Raw genomic sequence first — 20,084 nt, forward strand, 5'->3', positions numbered from 1 at the left:
AACTTTGTTTAAAAAACAGAATAAGTACGGTTAAGCAATCCCATTAAAAGTGTGGGTTTTTTATTAGCCTCATTGGGGGTCTCTCTCTCTGTTGATTTCTCTTGCTTTCGAAAGAACTTTCCTCAAGACAACCAGAAAGTCCGTCTCTCGGCAAGCGCATCCCTGTGTGCATTTGAGGTACCGATCCCTGGATCCCCCACGTCAGCTACTCCAAGCCCTGTGCAAACAGGTAAAATGTCCCTGCATGGATCTTATAAGTATAGTCGCAGTCAGTGGAAACCCGTAACCAACACCTTTGCCCTTGGGTTCAGAGTTCTGCAGCGTGCCGTCAGCCAACGGGATGATCAATGTGCTGATGAATGGCGATCTTCCCCGGCCAACCCTGATCCCGAATGGGATGCCAAACACAGTGGTGCCATGCAGGATGGAAAACGGCTTCTCCAATGGGATGGTGAACGGCCATGTGACCTCTCCCTCCGACAGCCCCTTCATAGGCTACATCATTGCTGTCCACAGGAAAATGGTTAGTGGGGAATGAATGCGGCTAAGACACTTAACTGGTGTTCATGCATCTGCCATTTTCCAATATGGTAGATGTCTGCAGAAGGTCACAGATTCAATCCATGGGAACTCCGAAGGAGGGCTGGGAAAGACTTGTCTGAAACCTTAGAGAACTGTGACCCAGTGGTGTAGACCAGGGGTGAGCAAGCTTGTCAGATCTACTACAACTCCCAAGATCCCACCTCTCAGATCCAGCCACAAAAGGAATACAATTAGGGTTTGTTGTATCTACCTGGCTTTTTATTAGAATCCCAAGCTCTCTACAAACCAGAGCCAGGTGCAACAGACATACAGTTAGAATTAAAGAACCACAGTGTCTCTGAGCACATTCTGATCTGGAATTTGTTTTCAGTACCTGAAATGAACTGAGCTCATGATCCTTCCGCATGCAAGTTCCCTCCTGCCTAGTGTGGCAAGCTCATTTATGTGGGAAAAGTCATTTTGTTGTTCGTGCAATCTGTTTTGGTTGGCGTTGAGTGTGATGGTGGGGTTTTGGCGGTGAGTGTGTGGACAATTGGCGGCGTAGACCCCCCCCAAAAAAAGCTCAACAGCTTTGGGCAATTTCCCCCCGAAAAACATAGGGGCATGTTATACATGGAAAAATACAGTAGTTTCCTGCTATGATAGTGGCCCTTCTGAAAAGTGAAAAAATCATATTGTATTATTAAAATGAATCTTTTTCTTCTTTTCTTTTTTAAAACCCCCTTTTAATGATCAATGCAGATGAGGATGGACAAGTACTTCCTTTCATCTCAGAAGAACCGGCCAAGCCTCTTTGGAATGCCACTGATAGTTCCGTGCACCGTTCATACGCGGAAGAAAGACTTGTATGATGCGGTCTGGATCCAGGTGTCCCGGCTGGCAAGTCCCCTCCCTCCCCAAGAAGCTAGTAACCATGCACAGGACTGGTGAGTTAAATGCCAGGATGTCTCAAAGGAGGAGGGGGTGATCTAGCCGCCAAAATGTCTCTGCGGGGCTTTTGACGTCTTAAGCCAGCAAGCCAGTCTTTGGTGCAGTGAGACATTGGGTCTTGGACTGGGAAAACCCAGACCTAAATCCTTGCTCAGTTCAAGTTTATTAATAAAGTCCACAGACCTTCAGGTTCCAGAGTGCGAAAAAAGCTTAAAAATACCAGGGAGCCTGCCAACTGTACAGTGGTATCTCGGGTTACATATGCTTCAGGTTACAGACTCCGCTAACCCAGAAATAGTACCTCGGGTTAAGAACTTTGCTTCAGGATGAGAACAGAAATTGGGCTGCGGCAGCGCAGCAGCAGCGAGAGGCCCCATTAGCTAAAGTGGTGTTTCAGGTTAAGAACAGTTTCAGGTTAAGAACGGACCTCTGGAACGCATTAAGTACTTAACCCTGAAGATTGTGCTGGGAAGGGAGCATAAGGAATGGGTAGACCAGTCTGGTTCTTTTATTTCTAGAAAAATTACACAGGAGTAGCACTTTTACTGGTTCCTAACTCTCTATCACATAGGCAGAAGTAATTTTCATAAGGAATGCCATTAAATCTACCTCCCAAAATTGCTGGGGGAAAGATTATTAAACTGAATTAGTTGTGAAGGTTTTGCCTTATATTGGGACAAATGACAACCTCAAGTACTTGGCACAACCTCAGTCTGGTGGCTCAGTAGATTACTTTGGACCAGTCACACACTTTAGCCCAATCCACCTCAGGATGGTTGAGAAGGAAAAAACGCAGGAGGTGGGGGAAGAGCTGTACAGTATTTCATCTTCAAATACTTTAGCATTGGAGTGGCTTAGAATCAAACCTGGTACCCTCCAGTGGTTCAGACTATAGCTCCCATTACCCTCGACCATTGACCCTGCTGGCAGGAACTGGTGCCCAAAATATCTGGGGGGTATGACAGGCTTAGAAGATAAAACTAGGGAAAGACTATCATAAAAAAACCTTTTGCATGTTACAAATAATTGTGTTTGTGTGTTCATTTATTTATTTAAAGTGATGACAGCATGGGATACCAGTACCCTTTCACCCTACGAGTGGTTCAGAAGGACGGCAATTCGTGTGCTTGGTGCCCCTGGTACAGGTAAGCATAGGGTGGCCACTTGGCGAGTAAAAAAAGTGGGTGCTTCATCACGTCCAATTAGAAATCTGTGTCATTCTTTGGCTGAAGGGAGAGCCCCTCCCCTCGGTCAGCCTCACACTCTGCCTTCCCTTTACCACCTTTGTTAGGGTGGCCCCTTGTGAAGACCAACTTGGCCATGTTAATCACCTTCACAATATCTGTGTACTGAACTGCTGTGTTTACACCATGTCCCAAATCTGTTTGCATTGTGCTGGATTAGGAATTTAGAAAGTCAGATCACTGCTCCATCTAGCTCTCCAGGGCTAGATGACAGCTCTCCAGGGCTTCAGGCCTGCCTGGAGATGCCAGAACTTGAACCTGGGACTTTATGCAATCAGAGCACACGATCTGACGCTGAGCCTAAAGTAAGATTCTAGTCCTCATGATGTTTGATTTAAATAGGAGCTTAGAAAGCTGCCTTATACAGAACCAGAATTGTAGGTTCATGTAGCTCAGAATTTACATTGGAAATGGCTTTCCAGAGTTTCAGATAAGGGTTAGAGATGCCAGGGATTGAACCAGGGACTTTTCTCATGCCAGACAGGAAGCTCTGCCACTGATGGATCTTAACCTAAAGCAGCCCACACCCGTCCTGTCCAGATTAACTGCCCATCTTTTGCATTTTCAGCCCTTGTCAGCTTTAGGGAGAGTTTCCCACCCCCTCTTCTTCTCACTGCCTCCTCCTTCTTCCCCACCCCCAACCTAGGTTTTGCCACGGCTGTAAAATCGACTGCACTGAAGAGAGAGCTCACATGGGGAATGCCAACATCGCTGTTGACTGGGATCCCACGGCACTTCATCTCCGCTACCAGACATCACAGGAACGGGTAAATATATATTTATATATATAAAATTGCAAAATAACCCTATATAATTGCAAAATAACCCTATATAATTGCAAAATAACCCTAAGCAGATATATGTATATGTGTTCTTTCTGACAATGCATGTGGCTGTCTTTTTAAATAAACAAGTGAGTTCTGGATGTTTTTGCTGCTGAAAGTGGAAATGCTGCTCTGCTCTAGCCCACAGAATTGTGTATTTAGTGCTTCCTTCCCCATACCAACCTGCTCAGATGCTTAGATCACCCTCTGAGGTCATCTCGGTGGTCAGGTAGCAGAGTTCTAGTATCTTATCCTTCCAGCTGGTTTAGTGCCCAGATGTGTTGTCTTTGTACACCTGTTTGCTTGTTTTGCTGTGTGATTCTTTGCTTGTGTGTTTGTGTGCTGTTGTTTTTTGGGTGAGTTTTTGTTTTTAGGATGCATACCCCACATTCCAAATCCCCACCAGGAGAGCTAACAGCATCAAAAATGAGGTTATTTCCCCCCAGTGAGCACTAACATTGCTGTTGCTGTTATTCATCTTCCTACGAAGCATCTCAAAGCCATTTCACAATACAATAAAGCAATTGCATCTGTAAAAAGCAGTGGCAGGATTACACATTAAATAAGTTATGCAATACAAGAAATAAATGAATACAACTTTCAAAAACTGAAGCAGCAATAAATGACAATGAAACCACTGAAACACATAAACACAATAAAAGAAAAAAAATCCTACTTAAAATTCCATGCATTAAAAACAAACCACAAGGGTGGGAGGAAATTCAGTTTAAGATGCATTACTTGGATATTCCTACTTTCCTTATAAACATAGGAAACTGCCTTGCACCGAATCAGACCACTGATCCACCTAACTCCAGTATTGCCAACACTGGCTGGCAGCAACTCTCCAGTGTCCCAGGCAGGGCTCTTTCCTCAACCTGGAGGTGCCTAAGATTGGACCTGGGACCTTCGGCCTGTAAAGCTTGTACTGTTTAGCAGGCAATGCCTTTCTCACATCTGCAGTCACCAATCGGCATTGGCTCCAGATTTTCTTTTCATATGAAAATCAAGTTCCTAGCCCTTATGGGTGCTACAATATATTTGAAAGCATGTGAACGCAGGAAGCTGCCTTACACCGAGCCAGATTATTGGTCCACCTAGGTCAGCATTGTCTACAGTGGCTCCCCAGGTTTCCATACAAGCTCCTTTTCCCAACCCTGCCTTGAGATGCCAAGGGTTGAACCAGGGGCCTTCTGTATGCAGAGCAGATGCTCTACACTGAGTCTGCGTCCTTCTTCATGATGGAACTCAGTGGCGGCATCAGAGAGTTTCCCATGTTGGGTTGACATAGACCACACAAGTACAAAACATCTGGCCCTGCTGACATAGGTCCTCTATAACAGGGCTGGGGAACCTGGACTCCATCTCCCGTCACACCCAGCCAGCATAGCCAGTGATCAGGCATGATGGCAGCTGTGGTCCAGCAGCAGCTGAAAGGCCACAAGTTTCTTATGAGTGCTTTGTGAAGTCTTGACTGGTTTGGCAGGGCTGTGGCTCGGTGGCGGACCACATAATGTGCAGGCAGGCTCAGTCCCTGCCATCTCCAGGTAGGTCTGGGAGAGACCCCCATCAGAAACACTGGAGAACTGCTGCCAGTCAGTACTGGCAATATTGAGCTAGTGGGGCCAGTGATCTTCGCACAAGGCAGCTTCCTCCAGAGGTTCTCTTACTGCAGTGTCTGTTTTATTAGATCAATTTGGTGCTCCTGCTTTTGCATTTGTCTGACAGCATGGAGCTTCTGCAGCCTCCTTGGCCGCGAGCCACTCTCATTGTCTCGGATTTTTTATTTTTTTATTTTTAAATTAGCCAAAAGGCTTTATTGGCTGTCACGTTGCATGAGGCCACCCCTTCTGCCTCTGCAATGGCCTGAAATTGCTTCTGAAGGTTCTTTCGTCTCACTGCTGGCTCAGAGATTTCTGGAGTGGGTGGAGGGATGACTGAACAACATGGGGCTCAGAATCGCAGCAGACTGAAAACGGAAAGGAGAGAGCAGCAAATTGGAGTCTGCATGGCCCAAGGGCCAGGGCACTTCGGCAGACAGGGCTTGACTCGGGTTCAAATCTCCATGGTCACACTGAATTCGCTTGGATAGCTTTAGGCTAGTAGATCTTGGGAGCCACCAGTCTACAGAAACAAGTTGATCACATTATCAAAACTGTTCTAGTTGGTATCACTTCAGTTAGCAATGTGGATTCACCAGATTGAACATGTGGTGTGTTTTTTTCCATTCTAGGGGAAACCATAACTCCCCATGCTTAGAAAATCTTCTTCTTATTCTTCTTATTCAAACCTTTATTAGGCATTATACAAATAAAACGATAAAAGAGAAAGTAACATATAAAAGCCTTGAGATGTATACAGAAAGGCAGCAGTTGGCTACATACATATATATATATATACATATAAAATCAGTGGTTTTCCTTGCTAACCCACTCCTTGGAGGGCTACTACCAAAAACTCGGCTACCCCCGCCGTTACCCTTTGGTCAACGTCGGATAGGCAGAATCCCACACATTCACCTTGTTGGGGGTCCAGACCACCCAAAAGAGGGGACAGCACGCGTTGACGGAGCGTACTGTACAATGGGCACTGAAAGAGAATGTGCTCTACCGTGTCCGGGACATTCATAAAACATCTGCAGAATCTCTTGTTTCTGGGGATGTTTTGATATCTTCCCCTGACAAATGCTGAGGGAAAAACATTCAAACGGGCCAGCATAAAGGCCCTACGTTGGGCTGGAATTATTAATTTGGTGACGTAATTGGCTCTGCTATCTAAGATATTTAAATCATAGAATATGGGCGAACAAATTTTGTTTACAGCTGCCATAATATTTTGCCTCTCGACATCCTTTAGTCTAGTTAGGATATTATGGAAAATGTATTGCTCATTAGAATTGTACAGGGGCTCCAGCTCGATGCCTAAAGATTCAATCTTTTTTTCGAGGTACTGATACCATCTTGATTTGTAGGAGTCTTTGAGCAAATCAGCGAGCAGACTTGATGGAGGGCAGCGAAAATGGCAGCGTAACCAGTACTTTATTGAGGTGGACCAGGCCCAATATTCCATTGTGTGTATGCCTATTTCTGCACACATTGTTTCATATTTGATCACAGTTGGGAGTCCAAGAATACGTCTCAGAAAGCTGGAGTGAATCTTTTTTAGATCACTATTATATGCTTGGACCCATAGCGGGATTCCATAGAATATCTGGGATTGCACTTTTGTTTGGAATATCTGATTGGCCGCAGGAATAAATTGATTGCCTTTCTGATAATAAAAACGGGCAACAGCTGATGAGGTGCACTTTGCCTGTTTTATGGCATTTGTGCGATGATTTGCCCACCCTAAATTGCTCTGGAATAAGATTCCCAGATACCTATAGATTTTCACTTGTTGGATTTCCTGCCCTCTTATTTTCCATTTCTCTAATTTCCAACCATTCGAGAAGACCAAAATTTTTGTCTTCTCATAATTTATAGAGAGCTTGTTACATTCGCAGTAAAGGATCAGAGAAGATATAAGACGTTTCAGACCCAAGCTCGTTAATGATAGTAGAACAGCATCGTCTGCGTATAATAACAGAGAAACTGGTTTCTGATTAAGTTTAGGGGCATGTGATTCTATTTTTTGAAGGTGATCTGGCAAGTCTGATAAAAATAAATTAAATAGGAAGGGGGCAAGAATACACCCTTGTTTTACCCCTTTCGAGTTTGGGATGTCTGGTGAGAGGTGACCTTTGGTGTTAAGTTTGACTTGACAGATATTGGAAGAGTATAAATTTTTTATTAGGATCAATAAGCGCTGATCAATTTTTAATTCTGTGAGTTTCCTCCACAGCTTTGGGCGGTCAATTGAATCAAATGCACCACGAAAATCTACAAAAGCAGCATATATCTTAGATTGCCTTTGAGATCTGTATTTTTCAACCAAGTGCATAAGTATAAGGCAGTGGTCTAATGTAGAGCAACCTTTGGAGAAACCTATTTGTTCTTTCCCTGGTAAATTTAGATTTTTCATCCAGGTAAGGAGTTTAGATAAAAGGTGCTTAGCGTAGATTTTCCCTATCACTGATAATAGGCTTATCGGTCTATAATTCCTTGGTTCTTTTGGGTCGCCATTTTTAAAGATTGGGATAATTATTGATCTTAACCATATCTCAGGTATGATCCCATATTTATCTATGAGAGTAAACAATTGAGCTAAGGGTTCTGCCCACCAATCTATATAGGTCTTGAATAATTCTATTGGTAGACCGTCTGGCCCAGGAGATTTCCCCGATTTGAAATTTTTAACTATCTCTCTAATTTCCTCTTCTTCTACCCTTGGCCACTCCTGGAGTTTATTGATTTTATTTTTAGTGGTTTCATTTCCTTTAAGCTCACTGTGTAGATTGTTAAATACCGATGTAAAATATTGGGACCATTTGGATTCTGCAATTGGTGGTAGAGTTAGTTGATTTTCGGCTTTCAATCCTCCGTACACTAGGTTCCAGAACGCTTTGTTATTTTTACTCTGAATTGAGTCGAGTAATTGTAGCCATTTTTGGGTTGCATATTTCTGTTTCTTTTCGGCCAGAATGTAATGATATTTTCTTTTTTCATCAAGATAAGAGGGCTCTAGTTTAGTACGATTATTTTTAAATGTTTGGCGCAGTTTTCTTTTTAGCTGGAAACATTCATCGTCAAACCAAGGGCTAGCGCTATGTTTAAGTACCCAAACTTTAGGTGGAGTACTAAGTTCTACGAACATTTGGAAGATTTCATTATAAATTTTCGGAATATCGCTGTAGGAATTAGTAGTCTTTAAGTTGGATAATACTTGTTTTCTCAGGTTGGCTGTAAGTTTTTGCCCCACTACTGCACTCATTTCCTGGGACCATTTTAATTGGGTCATTTGTTTGTATTGAGAGGGTTCTATAATATTGTGCTTGGTTATTTTGGTTTCGTCCTTTAAGTTAATAGACAACAATAATGGCTGATGGTCGCTTTCAGTACGCGTTCCAATTTTGAGGTCCATGATCGAATTTATAATATTATAAGGGACAAGAATATAGTCGATGACACTGCATCCTCGGGGGGAGAAGTATGTAAACTCCCCGCTTCTATCGCCTTTTGTTGAACCGTTCACAATCTGCAAATTAAAGTTGTTACATAATTCAAGTAGGCGTAAGCCTTCGGTGTTTACAACCCTATCTCTGGAGAATCGTCCTATTTTCAGGGCATGTGCGATATCATTATCAGTATTCCAATTTAGTTTGCTACATAGTTGTTCATTGTTGGTTCCCACTCTGGCATTAAAATCACCTGCTATTATCAATGAGGTGTTTGGGTATTTATCGGTCAAATTTTCTATATAAAAGGTTAGTTGTGACCAATTTTCACTGTTGCTGTTGTTTTTGGATGGGGGGATATAGACATTTACAAGTAGCAAAGTATCGTCTTTTTGGGTTAAAAGTAGGGCTTGTGCAAGTGGCAAGCATTTTTCTAACTGCTTGATTTCAAACCCTAAGTTGTCTTTGATCATACAACAGAACCCTGCTTTCGGCCGGCCCTTCGTGTTCGTTTTCAATGCGGGTTTCATATAGGAGGAGAATCCATTGATTTTAATATCTCTAGTTGACCATGTTTCTTGTAGAAGTATTAATTCAAAATCTTTGAAGAAGTTCATTAGGTCTGGGTCTCCGTCTTTGTTTCCCCACCCTGCAATATTCCAGGACAGCAAGCGTAGGATCCGTTTTTGAGTTGGTGGCTGGTTGACAGCTTTTAGTCATTCTAATTCTGTTATTGAGTCCAGCGAGGGATTTTGTCTTGTGCCGATACAGCCATTTGTCGCTACTTTCGGTGGGGAACATAATGATGGATCTTTTAGATTCTTTTTTAAAGTGCGGGAAATTAGAATTTCCTCCCTTTCTTGATTTTCTTCCTTAGCTGTTCCTTGCTCCTGAGAAATTTCTGTAGTTGGTGGACTATTATGGACAGTAGGATTGTTTTCGGTCTCTACTTCCATTTCTTTGATTTCATTTGATGTTGAGCTCAGTGTGTCAGGTCTGTTGGAGGTCATCTTTTGTTCGGCAATGTTAGAACCCTTTGTAGTACTTAAATAAGGGGTACCTATTTCGTTTGGAGCTAGTATTTGATATCTCAGCCAGGAATTTGTGGTCTCATTGCTGGAGTTTTTCCTTGTCATTTCATATTTTAAAGGAGGCTGGATTTGGAGCTCTGCATCTATACATTTGAAAGTTCCATTAGTAGCTCTCTTTTTGACTATGCATTTTGGGGAGAGGGCTGGTAGGTGTGAAGTTTGATTGTGTATTGTTTCTACTGCATTTTGTTGACCTTGTTGGTGAATTTCGGTCAATCTGGCCTGTAGTTTCGTCAGTTTACTGAGTATGCTTATTTGTTCTTTATCTGGTAAGTTGGTAAAGTTACTCAGCAGATCTTCTTCTTCTGGGACTGTCCAGTCTGTTGTGTCAAGGGCGAGGCTGTTGATTGATGCTACAATCGCATGGTTTGGGAACTTGGATTTTTCTTGCGTGATTTCCGGGGTAGCTGGCAGCGATTTCTCCCATCTACTGGGTTCTTCCACGGGAGTAGGGCAGATATCGGCTTCTGTTGGAATGGCCTTGTTCATCTTGTTCTGTCTTTTAGATGCGATCAGTGGTCTGAGTGATATATCTTCAAAGTGTCGATGTGGAATAATTCCTTTCTGGGCTAAATGAGCCTTTTCCCTTAAGATTTTGGTTGGGATTCTATGACTACCAAATCTTAGTAGTACTTTTTTGGAATATCCATCGTTAGTGAGCCTCTTGGCTGCTTTTAAGTCAATCCTTCCCCCCTCAAGGCCTAGGAGCAGATCTAGATGGTGTCTGGCCCAGAAGGCTGACTCCCAGTAAGGTAGAGGCCCTCTGTATGGAAAAATGTGGAGAACAATCTCACATGGCCTCAGTATCAAGTTAACTGAGTGAGGGGGGCTTCCTCTGGTTTTTAGCTGGTTTAGAGGTATAAATTTGTATTTGTTCTGTTTATCTCCAGGGCTTGTTAAGGATGGCAAAAAGGGAGTGAGTTGCCTCCTTTCATCTGGGTTATCCAGCTTCTTGAAGATGTTTTGTAATTGTTCAAAGATTTTTTGAACTGTTTGAGCAGTCAGTAGGCAGCATTCCTCCAGCAGCTCCACCTTTCTATCAATTAGTACTTGTGCCTCGGTTATGGGAGTAGTGGCCTTGTCCTCATTTATTCCTAGGGATATCTCTTCAACTGTCTTTCCATGTAAAGAGTTGAGGGAGTTTTTGGGAGGAGATATATGCTGTTTTTGAGGTAGCAGATACTTATCTAGATTACTCTGTTTGAAACCAGAGGGCTCTGCGTCAGTTTCTGTGTCAAGACACCTGAGTCTTTTGGCTCTTCTCATTGCAGATTCTTCTTAAATCAATGAGATCAGACTTCTAAACAGAGTGATTAAGTATTAAAGTATTAAAGTTCTCAGGTCGCAATCTCGTTCAATTTTCGTTCCGTCCTAGGTGGGCTGCTGCGAGGAGTTTAAAAACTGGGTCCAATTAGAGCACTCCTTTGCAGTATCCCCCCCCCTTCTTCTCAGTTTGTTAAAAACAGCTGAGATATTTGGGGGTCCACGAAATTGGAGGTGGTGGGAGGAATTTGTGGTTTTATAAATTTGTAGTTTTTAGGGTTAAGAGCCCATTAGAAGTCCTTCAAAATCCTTGGAGTAAGTTTGTCACGCGGAGTCAACGAGAAACTGGGAGGGAGTGCCTTAAAGCCCGGGAGGGAATGAGCTAGCAGCAATTATAAAAAGCTTCAAAGACTGACTGGGTCAGTTAAGATAAAATATAGAGGATTAAGAGAAGATTAAAAGAAATCTGAAGAGCACCGGTAAGCGTGTCTTACCTCGGCGCCATGTTGAAAACTCCCCGACATTTTTGCTTAGAAAATCAAGACCGGGGGAAGTGAGTCAAATACCCTTCACCCTGACACCTGTGTTTCTATGGTTAGGGACTCCTTGTTCTTCCAATATGAAAGGAGCATTGCTTCACCTGCAGTCTGAAATGGCATGTGGTCAAGGAGTTTTATTTCATTTTATTTCTGACATTTATGAACCGGCCTTCACCCAGAGGTCCCAAAGTGGGGAACAGAAAAACGTTAAAATCAAACAATCTTTAAAGCTAAGAATTGATAAAATTCACTTGGTAACACTTCTGCCTACAGTGCACTTCACCCCTCCCCAAAGAAGGTGTGTTACTGCTTGGGAAGCTGCTCTGTACTGGGCCAGAGCATTAATCCAAGTATTTTGGTATTGACTACACTGACTGGCAGCAGCTGCCCAGGATTAATGACAGGATTTCACTGCCCTGCCTAGAGATGCTGGGCATTGAACTTGGCACCTCCTGCGAGACATGCATTCACTTTGCCACTGAGCTACTGTCCCTGTCTATAGGTTCTCCTTCCAAAAATGAAGGTAGTGCTTCTGTGTCATGAGGTTCTCCTTACACAAAACTCACTCCATCTTTTTTTTTATATTATTATTATTATTATTATTATTATTATTTATTAATTTTAAAAAAAAAAAAAGGCTAATGCAGGCTGTGAAGTAAAGCGGTGTACATTGTTAAGAGATCTTTCTCTGGAAGGAGACAAGGAATCTAAGCTAGGGTCAGAGGAGATGACTTCACAGCTACCGGGAACAATGTTGAACTTGACCTTTTCCTGAATCTTCTTGAACTTACTTAAAAAACAAGAAAAACTAAGTCAAGAATTTGTAAGAACCTAATAAAATCTGATATTGCAAGTTCACTTTATTTTAGGTAGTTTGTAAGTTTTCCTGGCACTTTGTAATTGTCTCTTTCTCACATATTTGATAAATGGTGCAAAATTATTTTTGAACAACTGTGTGAATATTTGTTGCCAATGTGCTGTACGAGTTGCACTATCTTTATTAACGGCACAGGTTGCATTTTTCTAGCAGGGTCAGAGGAGATGGCATGTTTTTAAGTAGGAGCAAGCCATCAGAGTTCCTCAAGTGTTTGCCTTGTCATGCATTCAGATGGCTGAGGAGCACAGGAGCGTGGAGCAAAGCCGGCGCGCTCAGGCTGAGCCAATCAACCTGGACAGTTGCCTCCGGGCCTTCACCAGCGAGGAGGAACTAGGCGAAGATGAGATGTACTACTGTTCCAAGTGCAAAACTCACTGCTTGGCCACCAAGAAGCTGGACCTGTGGAGGCTTCCCCCTATCCTGGTATGATTCAAGGCTCTCTTTTTCCTTTCCATTTTTACAGCCAGGCTGTACACAGCTTCTTACAGTTCTTCGTTTTTAATTGACCCTATGAAGCTGCCTTCTTGTGGATCAGGCCACTCGAGTTCCATCTTTACTTTACTAGAAGTAGTTCCTACTTCTGGACGATTACTGTCTCCCAGAGCCGACACTGAAGGCTGGTTCATTAGCACAAATGGGGCAGCGTCCCACCAACCTCGTTCTGCCCTCAGCCAGCCCCCACTTCCCCTTCTGGCGCCTTCTTACTCACATCCCTTCTGGCGGTGGAGGCTCTGCCTGTCAGTTTCCTCCTCCTCAGTCCCATGTTGTCCTTGTAGAACATGGCATGGAGGAGAATGGGGGCAAGACTAGAGCTAATTGGCTTTGCCTGCCATTGGCTCTGGCCCCACATGCTGTAGGTCTTCCTGTCTTCTGCCTTGCCGGCTCTAATGAGCACCAATTGCCGCCGGAGGTGACTCATGTTAAGAGAGAGGCGAGAAGGCCTGCCGTGAGGCCTGCAAACTAAAAAAAGACAAGACATGGTAATAGTTGAAGCGTTGACCTGATCCTGCCTCCCACATCTCTTGTTCTAGATAATCCACTTGAAGCGTTTCCAGTTTGTCAATGGCCGCTGGATAAAATCCCAAAAGATCGTCAAGTTTCCCCGAGAGAGCTTCAACCCGAGTGCCTTCCTGGTGCCAAGAGATCCAAGTTGCTGGCTGCAGAAGCCACTGACTCCCCAGGTTGACGATCCCTCTGACACCCAGATTCCGCAAGACGAGTGTCTGAGGATGGAGGTGCAGAGCGTCCCGGTGGCCGGGGAGGGCGATGTGCTGACCAGGAGCCCCTCTTCCCTCAACACTTCCGGCGTCTTAAATAATATCAAAGGTAGGGGAGAGGAGGGATCTCCACATTGGGCTGGATGGAGTAAAATGGAGGACTGGTTAATACTGCCATAGATGTGTCCAACCAGCCTCTGCTGGGGGCAGGTGATTCTGCTCCATCTCCACATGCCACTGTATTTGACTACTTCAGGACCCCCCAAAATTACCTGCCCTCAGAACTGGCTGTTGTTTTCCTGCATGAGTCACTGCACTGGGCTTGCCAATCCAATCTGCCTTTGGTGGGAGCAGATAATCCTGCCGCATCTCTGTACTGAGTGAAATTAGGTCATTTCCATCACACCTGAAGTAGACATATTGCTGCAGAATTGCTTGCCCTTAGAAGAGGCTGCAGGCTGTGTCTCTGTGTGAGTCACTGGTTTGGGCCTCTGGGACACATACACGGTGTAGAGGTACATGGGCTCACATTTTGACTGAGCTGCTTTTGCAGGAACGAATTCTCAAATAGTCTGGCAAATGGGCCTTCCATAAATGGTGAAGTTAACCATTGAAAATGCTTTCCTGGATCTAGGAGTATGTAATGTTGCTAAATACCTCACTACTAGGTTGTATACCAAGACACAGTAGTGAGCAACCCCCTGTTGCTAGAGCTAATGAACTTTGCAAGTTAAGACCTAGAAGTCTCTGTGTGATGCAGCCGGCTGCTTTACCTAACTCACTGATGTAAAAGTTGTTAATAGCTTTGTTTTGGGATTAAATGTGGGCAGTTTAGTCTTGTCTGTTCAGCTTTTTGCCACTCTCTCCCTTTTTCACACTCGCACACTTGCTCATTCACTTCTTCCAGCGTCTCCATCTCCCGGGCGGAAGTGTGCAACTGGATGTCCGTCAAGTAAAAACGTTAGTCCAACTGGTAGCCCCAGGACTTTGGGAAGAAGCAAGGGGCGGCTCCGGCTCCCCCAGCTATGTAAAAACAAACTGTCCAGCAGCAAAGAGAACTTGGACATGACCCGAGAGAACGGTACAGACCCGGACCCTAAGGTCACCCCCGATCAAGGAGATGGCTTCAGCCGAGGGCATGCTTTGGGGGGTAGCCAGGGTGAGCTCTTTGCCGCTCAGGACGGCAGCGAGGTGACTTTAGCCAATGGATACCTGTGCAAGCAAAACTCCCACAGCAACGGCAGCATCAACGGGGAGGAGGAGATGGTGGTTGACCAAAGAGGAGAGATCTGTGTTAACCCCATCTACAGCCTATATGCAATTTCGGTAGGTGACTCACTCTGGGGTGGGAGACTGCACTGGTTTCTTAAAAGCTTGGATTTTATAGAAGGCAAGTCCGCCATTGTGCAGGTGCCCAAAAGGCGGAGGTGGGTAAGGAAAGGGCTGGGATGAAGGCGTCAGAAAGGCATCGCCGTGAGGCGGGGTGGCAGGAATAATAACTTGGTGCTAAATGTGCTTCATTTGCCAAAATTCGCATGACTTGTAGGGTTTGGCTTGGCTTGGGGTGGGATTTTGAGGTCTCTCTTCAGCACGTCAAGTAGAATGTGGGTGCTGCAGGACTCTTGGCGGGCATAGACTCAACAAGGTACAATTTATCAGCTTGTATCCTCAAGAGCCTTTATGAAATGATGCAAAATTCATCAGATGGTGTGAGCTAATGGAAGTTGAGGAACACTTATTGTCTGTGCCAGGGTTGGGGAACCTGACGCCTTTCAGGTGTTGCTGGACTTCAGCTCTGATTGTCCCTGACCATTGGCCATGCTGGCTGGGGCTGATGGGAGTTGGGTGTCCCACAAATATGGAGGACCACCAGCATTGGGGTAACCTGTCAGGGGCAAAGGGAGGGTGTAAATAAATATAGAACAACACCGACTACTGCTACAACCTTGTTGATTGGGCCAGCAATACAAAACTGCTTTTTCCTCCCCTTCCAGTGCCATTCAGGAATTATGGGAGGAGGTCATTACGTCACTTACGCCAAAAACCCCAACAGCAAGTGGTACTGTTACAATGACAGCAGCTGTAAGGTAATCTCCTCTGCCTTCCTTAAGAGAGAATGGGAGGGCAGTCGTGATGATGGCCAGGCATAAGAGGCGGCTGCTCTGGCCCACGTGTGACTGTATGTGGAGGGAGCTCATTTTCCCGTAGTTCGGATGATTCAGATAAATAAAACACCCGGTGTCAAAGATGTTAACCCTTTATTCAAAGAAACCCAAACAGTCCAAGCCTAGTGGTCAAAGCAACTCTTCCCAGTAGGTATTTCCACAATGAGGTAGTTGTGAGGACTGAAGGTCCCTGCCTTCCCACTGCTCTCTAAGACTCCTCTTTTGGGTCTTTTCCCAGCAACCTGAGGCTCCTTCGTCTTGTCTCTCTTTGCTATGCCCTCTTCATACTTCTTCAAGGGGAGCAAGTCGCAGCAAGAGGGGGAGACTCCCTGGCATCTTCATTCTGCCTCCTCTCCAGCCTTCTGATTCTGGACTGTCCTCTGCCACAGCTTCTTCCTGCTCACTAAACCCTGATACTTATTAAATTCGTATACCGCACTAGACCTGTAGATCATAGGGCGGTTCACAACATAAAAACACCTCTTCACTTGTTACCTCTTCACTGGCCTCCCTCTGACCACTCATCATCGTCCCACCACCAATCCCCTGGCTCGGAGCAGTCTTCCCCTGGGGGTTCTCTTGGGGGGTCCCCAGCTGGTGCCTCCTTGGCATCCAGCCAGTCCATGACACTAGCCCCGGGGGCAGGGATGGTTGAGATTCTGCAGTTTCCAAACTTGTGGTGTGCCCAGCTTAATTTTTAGAAGAGCACTTTTAAAAAAACAAAAAACGGGGTTCTTTGTTGGAACAAAATGAGCATCCCCTCCTCCTTTTCCTCTTCCAGGAATTGCATCCTGACGAAATCGACACGGACTCCGCCTACATCCTTTTCTACGAGCAGCAAGGAGTGGACTATGCACAATTTCTGCCAAAGATAGACGGCAAGAACATGGCAGACACAAGCAGCATGGACGAAGATTTTGAGTCCGACTACAAGAAGTACTGCGTGCTGCAGTGAGCGCAAGCCAGGGGAGGCGCCGTGGACCGCTGCGAGGGAGCGCCCTTGAAAAGTCGCCTCCCGTTTGGCAAAAAAAGAAAAAAAAAGTGGTTTTTAGCAGAGCGGAAGAGCTAAACGTAGTTTTTATTTTTTTATTTTCCTCTCATGATCTGAAAGCACAACTAGAAGAAAAGAGAAAGAAAGAACCCCTAATTACATAGCAGCTCACAGGTTGAGATAGCTTTGGGTTTTTTTGTGTTTTTGTTCAGATCTCTCCATACACATTGGGCGGGGAGTGGGGGGGGGGAATAGCACCCATTGGTTGGATTTCTTTTTTTTACCTTTGGCTTTTAAACTGGTTTGATATAAGCAGACTAGGACCAAGAAAGCTTAAGTTGTAAGTAGCCCAAATAAAAGCTGGCCCAGAGTAATGGTTTGCTTCCCTCCCCCCCTTTTTTAAAACAAAAGCAAATTACCCATAGGAAGAAGAAGAAGAAGAAAACCAACCTTTTTGGATGCTCTCTTCAGATTTAAGACGATTGAACTTGTAATGTTGTCTGTAGACAACATGAATTTGCTACCTCCTTTTTCTGAAGTTTTATTCCATTTTTTTAGTGGCAAGATAAGGAAAGCCCGGGATAGGCGACCTGCACAGAGGAGCAAACATCATGGCTTAGGGAATTTCCTGCCTTTTCCGTTCTTAACCCCACTGGTCTCAGTTTGGTTTGTTTCTTGGCTTTTGGCTGTGTCAGTTCCACCCTCTTGGATGAGCCGTGTGCTTTCAGAATGGCTTGGAGGGGAATTTCTCCTGTCCCCTCTGTGATTTTGTGGCTGATATTATGCCATCCTACTCACGAGAGAGTGGGGAGGGAACAGGGGGATTATTTGGCATTCATCCCCAATCTGAAGTCAGGAGGCCCTGAGCTTTTCCTGGCATCAATGTGTGAGCTGCCCTCCCTGCCTTATGTGAAAGTTTGAACATGCATATGGGCCCACTAGTGCCCCATCTTAGAATCTACGTCACACAGAAGTTTGCTCCTAAGATCTCAGGCCTGGTGCAGACATAACACTAGTAAACTAGTAACTATGGTTGAGATTCCAGGAGGGGAACATGAGATGCTAAACTAACAAATCTCTAAATCTTGGTTGAGATGGGAACGCTGCAATGTTTACTCATGTGCTCGTGGAATTTATGTTGGGCAAGGGGTGAGTGGAGAGGGGAATGACAGGTTGCTCTGCCCCCGTCTTCTGACCTCTCCACCATGGTTAAGAGTTCACAGGCATTTCTTCTGCTCTGGCCTTTAGACCCTAGAAAATTGGCCCCCAGATTCAAGTTTGTGAGCAGTGTGAAATAGTTGTGTGTGTGTGTTGTGTTTTTAATTAAATTGCACTTTAAATGAAAGGAAAGGGTAATTAAAACTCAGACATAAGTTAATTTTATTACTGCCAAGTGTTTTTGGAGTGAAGGATGAGGGCACCTCTTTTGCTTAAAGAGCAAGAAATCCTGCTTGGGTAGCTATTACGGTTTTAACATTGAAGTTTATCCAGTCTGCGAGCAAACCTAGGCATGCTTCCCTGCTGCATCCCATGACCTGGAAAGAAAAATAGTGCCCCATTTCTTCCTGTAATAAGGTTGGAATTAATTTACAACTTTTGAAAGCCAAGTCTGTTGTCCCACCAATGGAGTTCATTTGTAGGAAGGTCTGCAAAAAAAAAGAGATCTGCATCAGAACTCCTTTTTGACCAGAAATATCTGTGAAGAAAGGTGCTTGAATCCCTGCAGACTTGGGCCCAACAGACTTCTTCAAAAATCCACTAGCTCAGAAGTAAGAACTTTAGTAATTGGTCCCCTAGTCTGGGAGCCCAAGTGACTCTGCCATTATCTTCATCTGAATTCTCTTGCTATTCCAAAGCACCCCTCTAAAGGACATTGTTGAATAAGATAACTCGTGAGTTTAAACAGGGTTGTAACTCCTTAATTTGTCAGAATAAGCAGGCAGTGTCAGGGTTTGAGTGTTAATTTATAAACTGGAACAACAACAAAAAGCCTAGCTTTTGCTGAACTGCTGAACTTCTGTTTGGCCTGTACCATATGAAAATTTCAAGCAGGGACTCTGATGACTGAATGGCTCCTGTGGACAAAACAAACACACTTGGAAAAGTTGCAGGTCAGGGAGAAAGCTAAGCAAACACACTTGTCCCTGAAAAGCTAGATTTCTAAGTAGAGGATTTTTTAATTTTATTTTTCCATCGAGTTATATTCAGGCATCTGAGCAGCCTAGGCACAATTCAGTGGGAACTTGGCCAAAAGTCGCATTATTTATTTGCAATATGCTTTTCTACCTGCCACTCCTACCATGAAACAGAATCATTTAGCTTAATCACTATCAAGGCACAGCTTTTGCTTCCCTGTCTCCTCTTTGATTGAGCTTTCAGGGTTTACAAACTTTTTTTTTTTGAAGTTGCTTTTCTTGACCCCGTGCAACTTTCCGACAGATTCATTGTGGGGCTGCTAGCTGCGTCCCTGCATGCACTTGCTTGGGTGGGGGGGATGTTCTGAGACCGTCTGAAATCTTTAGACCAGGAGTAGGGAACCTGTGGCCCTCAGCCCCGAACATTGGCCATGCTAGCTGATGGGGGTCGGGGTCTGGAAACACCTGGATGGGCCATAGGTTCCCCACCCCATGTCAATATCCCATGTCAAGTCATGTGGTGGCGCTGGCATTTCACATAGGGGCCTGTCCTACACACTGACATGTTTGTGGGATGCCTTGATACCTCTGCCAATCAGGATCAGGGGAGATAGCATGAATCCATGACTCATGGCTACAACCTCTGTATAGAGTCAGGGACTCTACCTTAGGAACTCTGGCAGCGTGCGAGTGTCTGACTTGACTCTTTGGAAAGTCCATTTCTTTAGAAGCTAAATTTGGCCCTTGTTCAGGCATTGATCTTTTTGATGGACACCATTTCTCAGTCCAGTAATTTCTAACAGTTAGGTTTAAGCTTTGCCAAAGGTGGGGTGGGGCGATTATTGAGCACCGGTAATAACACTTCAAGATGGCTTGGGTAGGTGCTGCCCCTGCTGGTAATGTTCACAGGGTATTGCTCCTAAATTTATTTTCCGCAGGGCAGTGAGGTTGGAGAAAACCAAGCCTTCCAAACCGGCGGAGTTTCTGGATTCAAGACTATTTTGAGACACCCCGATCTGTTTTTCCTTTTACAAACTCCTCCGAACTCGTCTTCAGATTAACTTTCCTTTCAGAACATCTCTTGTCACTGAAACGATCTACTAACGCCATTTTAAAAATCTGCCATGCTTTGTTACATCGATTCTTAATTATTATTTTTAAGGAGAAACAAAAATTAAATTAATTCCTAAATTTAACAGGGAAATTTATTAA

General features: G+C 44.4%; 1 protein-coding gene across 3 annotated transcripts in view; it reads left to right on the forward strand.

Annotated features, from left to right (window-relative positions):
• The window catches only part of USP32 (ubiquitin specific peptidase 32), a 124,340-nt gene extending 107,049 nt beyond the window's left edge, over positions 1-17,291 (forward strand). For all 3 annotated transcript variants that reach the window (XM_053366615.1, XM_053366617.1, XM_053366616.1), the window contains exons 25-34: positions 115-229; positions 312-523; positions 1,285-1,469; positions 2,532-2,618; positions 3,364-3,484; positions 12,596-12,787; positions 13,396-13,690; positions 14,489-14,907; positions 15,576-15,668; positions 16,528-17,291. In XM_053366615.1, the coding sequence (XP_053222590.1) occupies positions 115-229; positions 312-523; positions 1,285-1,469; positions 2,532-2,618; positions 3,364-3,484; positions 12,596-12,787; positions 13,396-13,690; positions 14,489-14,907; positions 15,576-15,668; positions 16,528-16,701 (1,893 nt within the window). In that variant the 3' untranslated portion in view covers positions 16,702-17,291. The remainder of the gene's footprint in view (positions 1-114; positions 230-311; positions 524-1,284; positions 1,470-2,531; positions 2,619-3,363; positions 3,485-12,595; positions 12,788-13,395; positions 13,691-14,488; positions 14,908-15,575; positions 15,669-16,527) is intronic.
• The last annotated feature ends 2,793 nt before the right edge of the window (positions 17,292-20,084 follow it).

The sequence above is a fragment of the Podarcis raffonei genome, chromosome 15 (assembly GCF_027172205.1).
Source record: "Podarcis raffonei isolate rPodRaf1 chromosome 15, rPodRaf1.pri, whole genome shotgun sequence".
In the NCBI taxonomy this organism is placed as follows: Eukaryota; Metazoa; Chordata; class Lepidosauria; order Squamata; family Lacertidae; genus Podarcis; species Podarcis raffonei.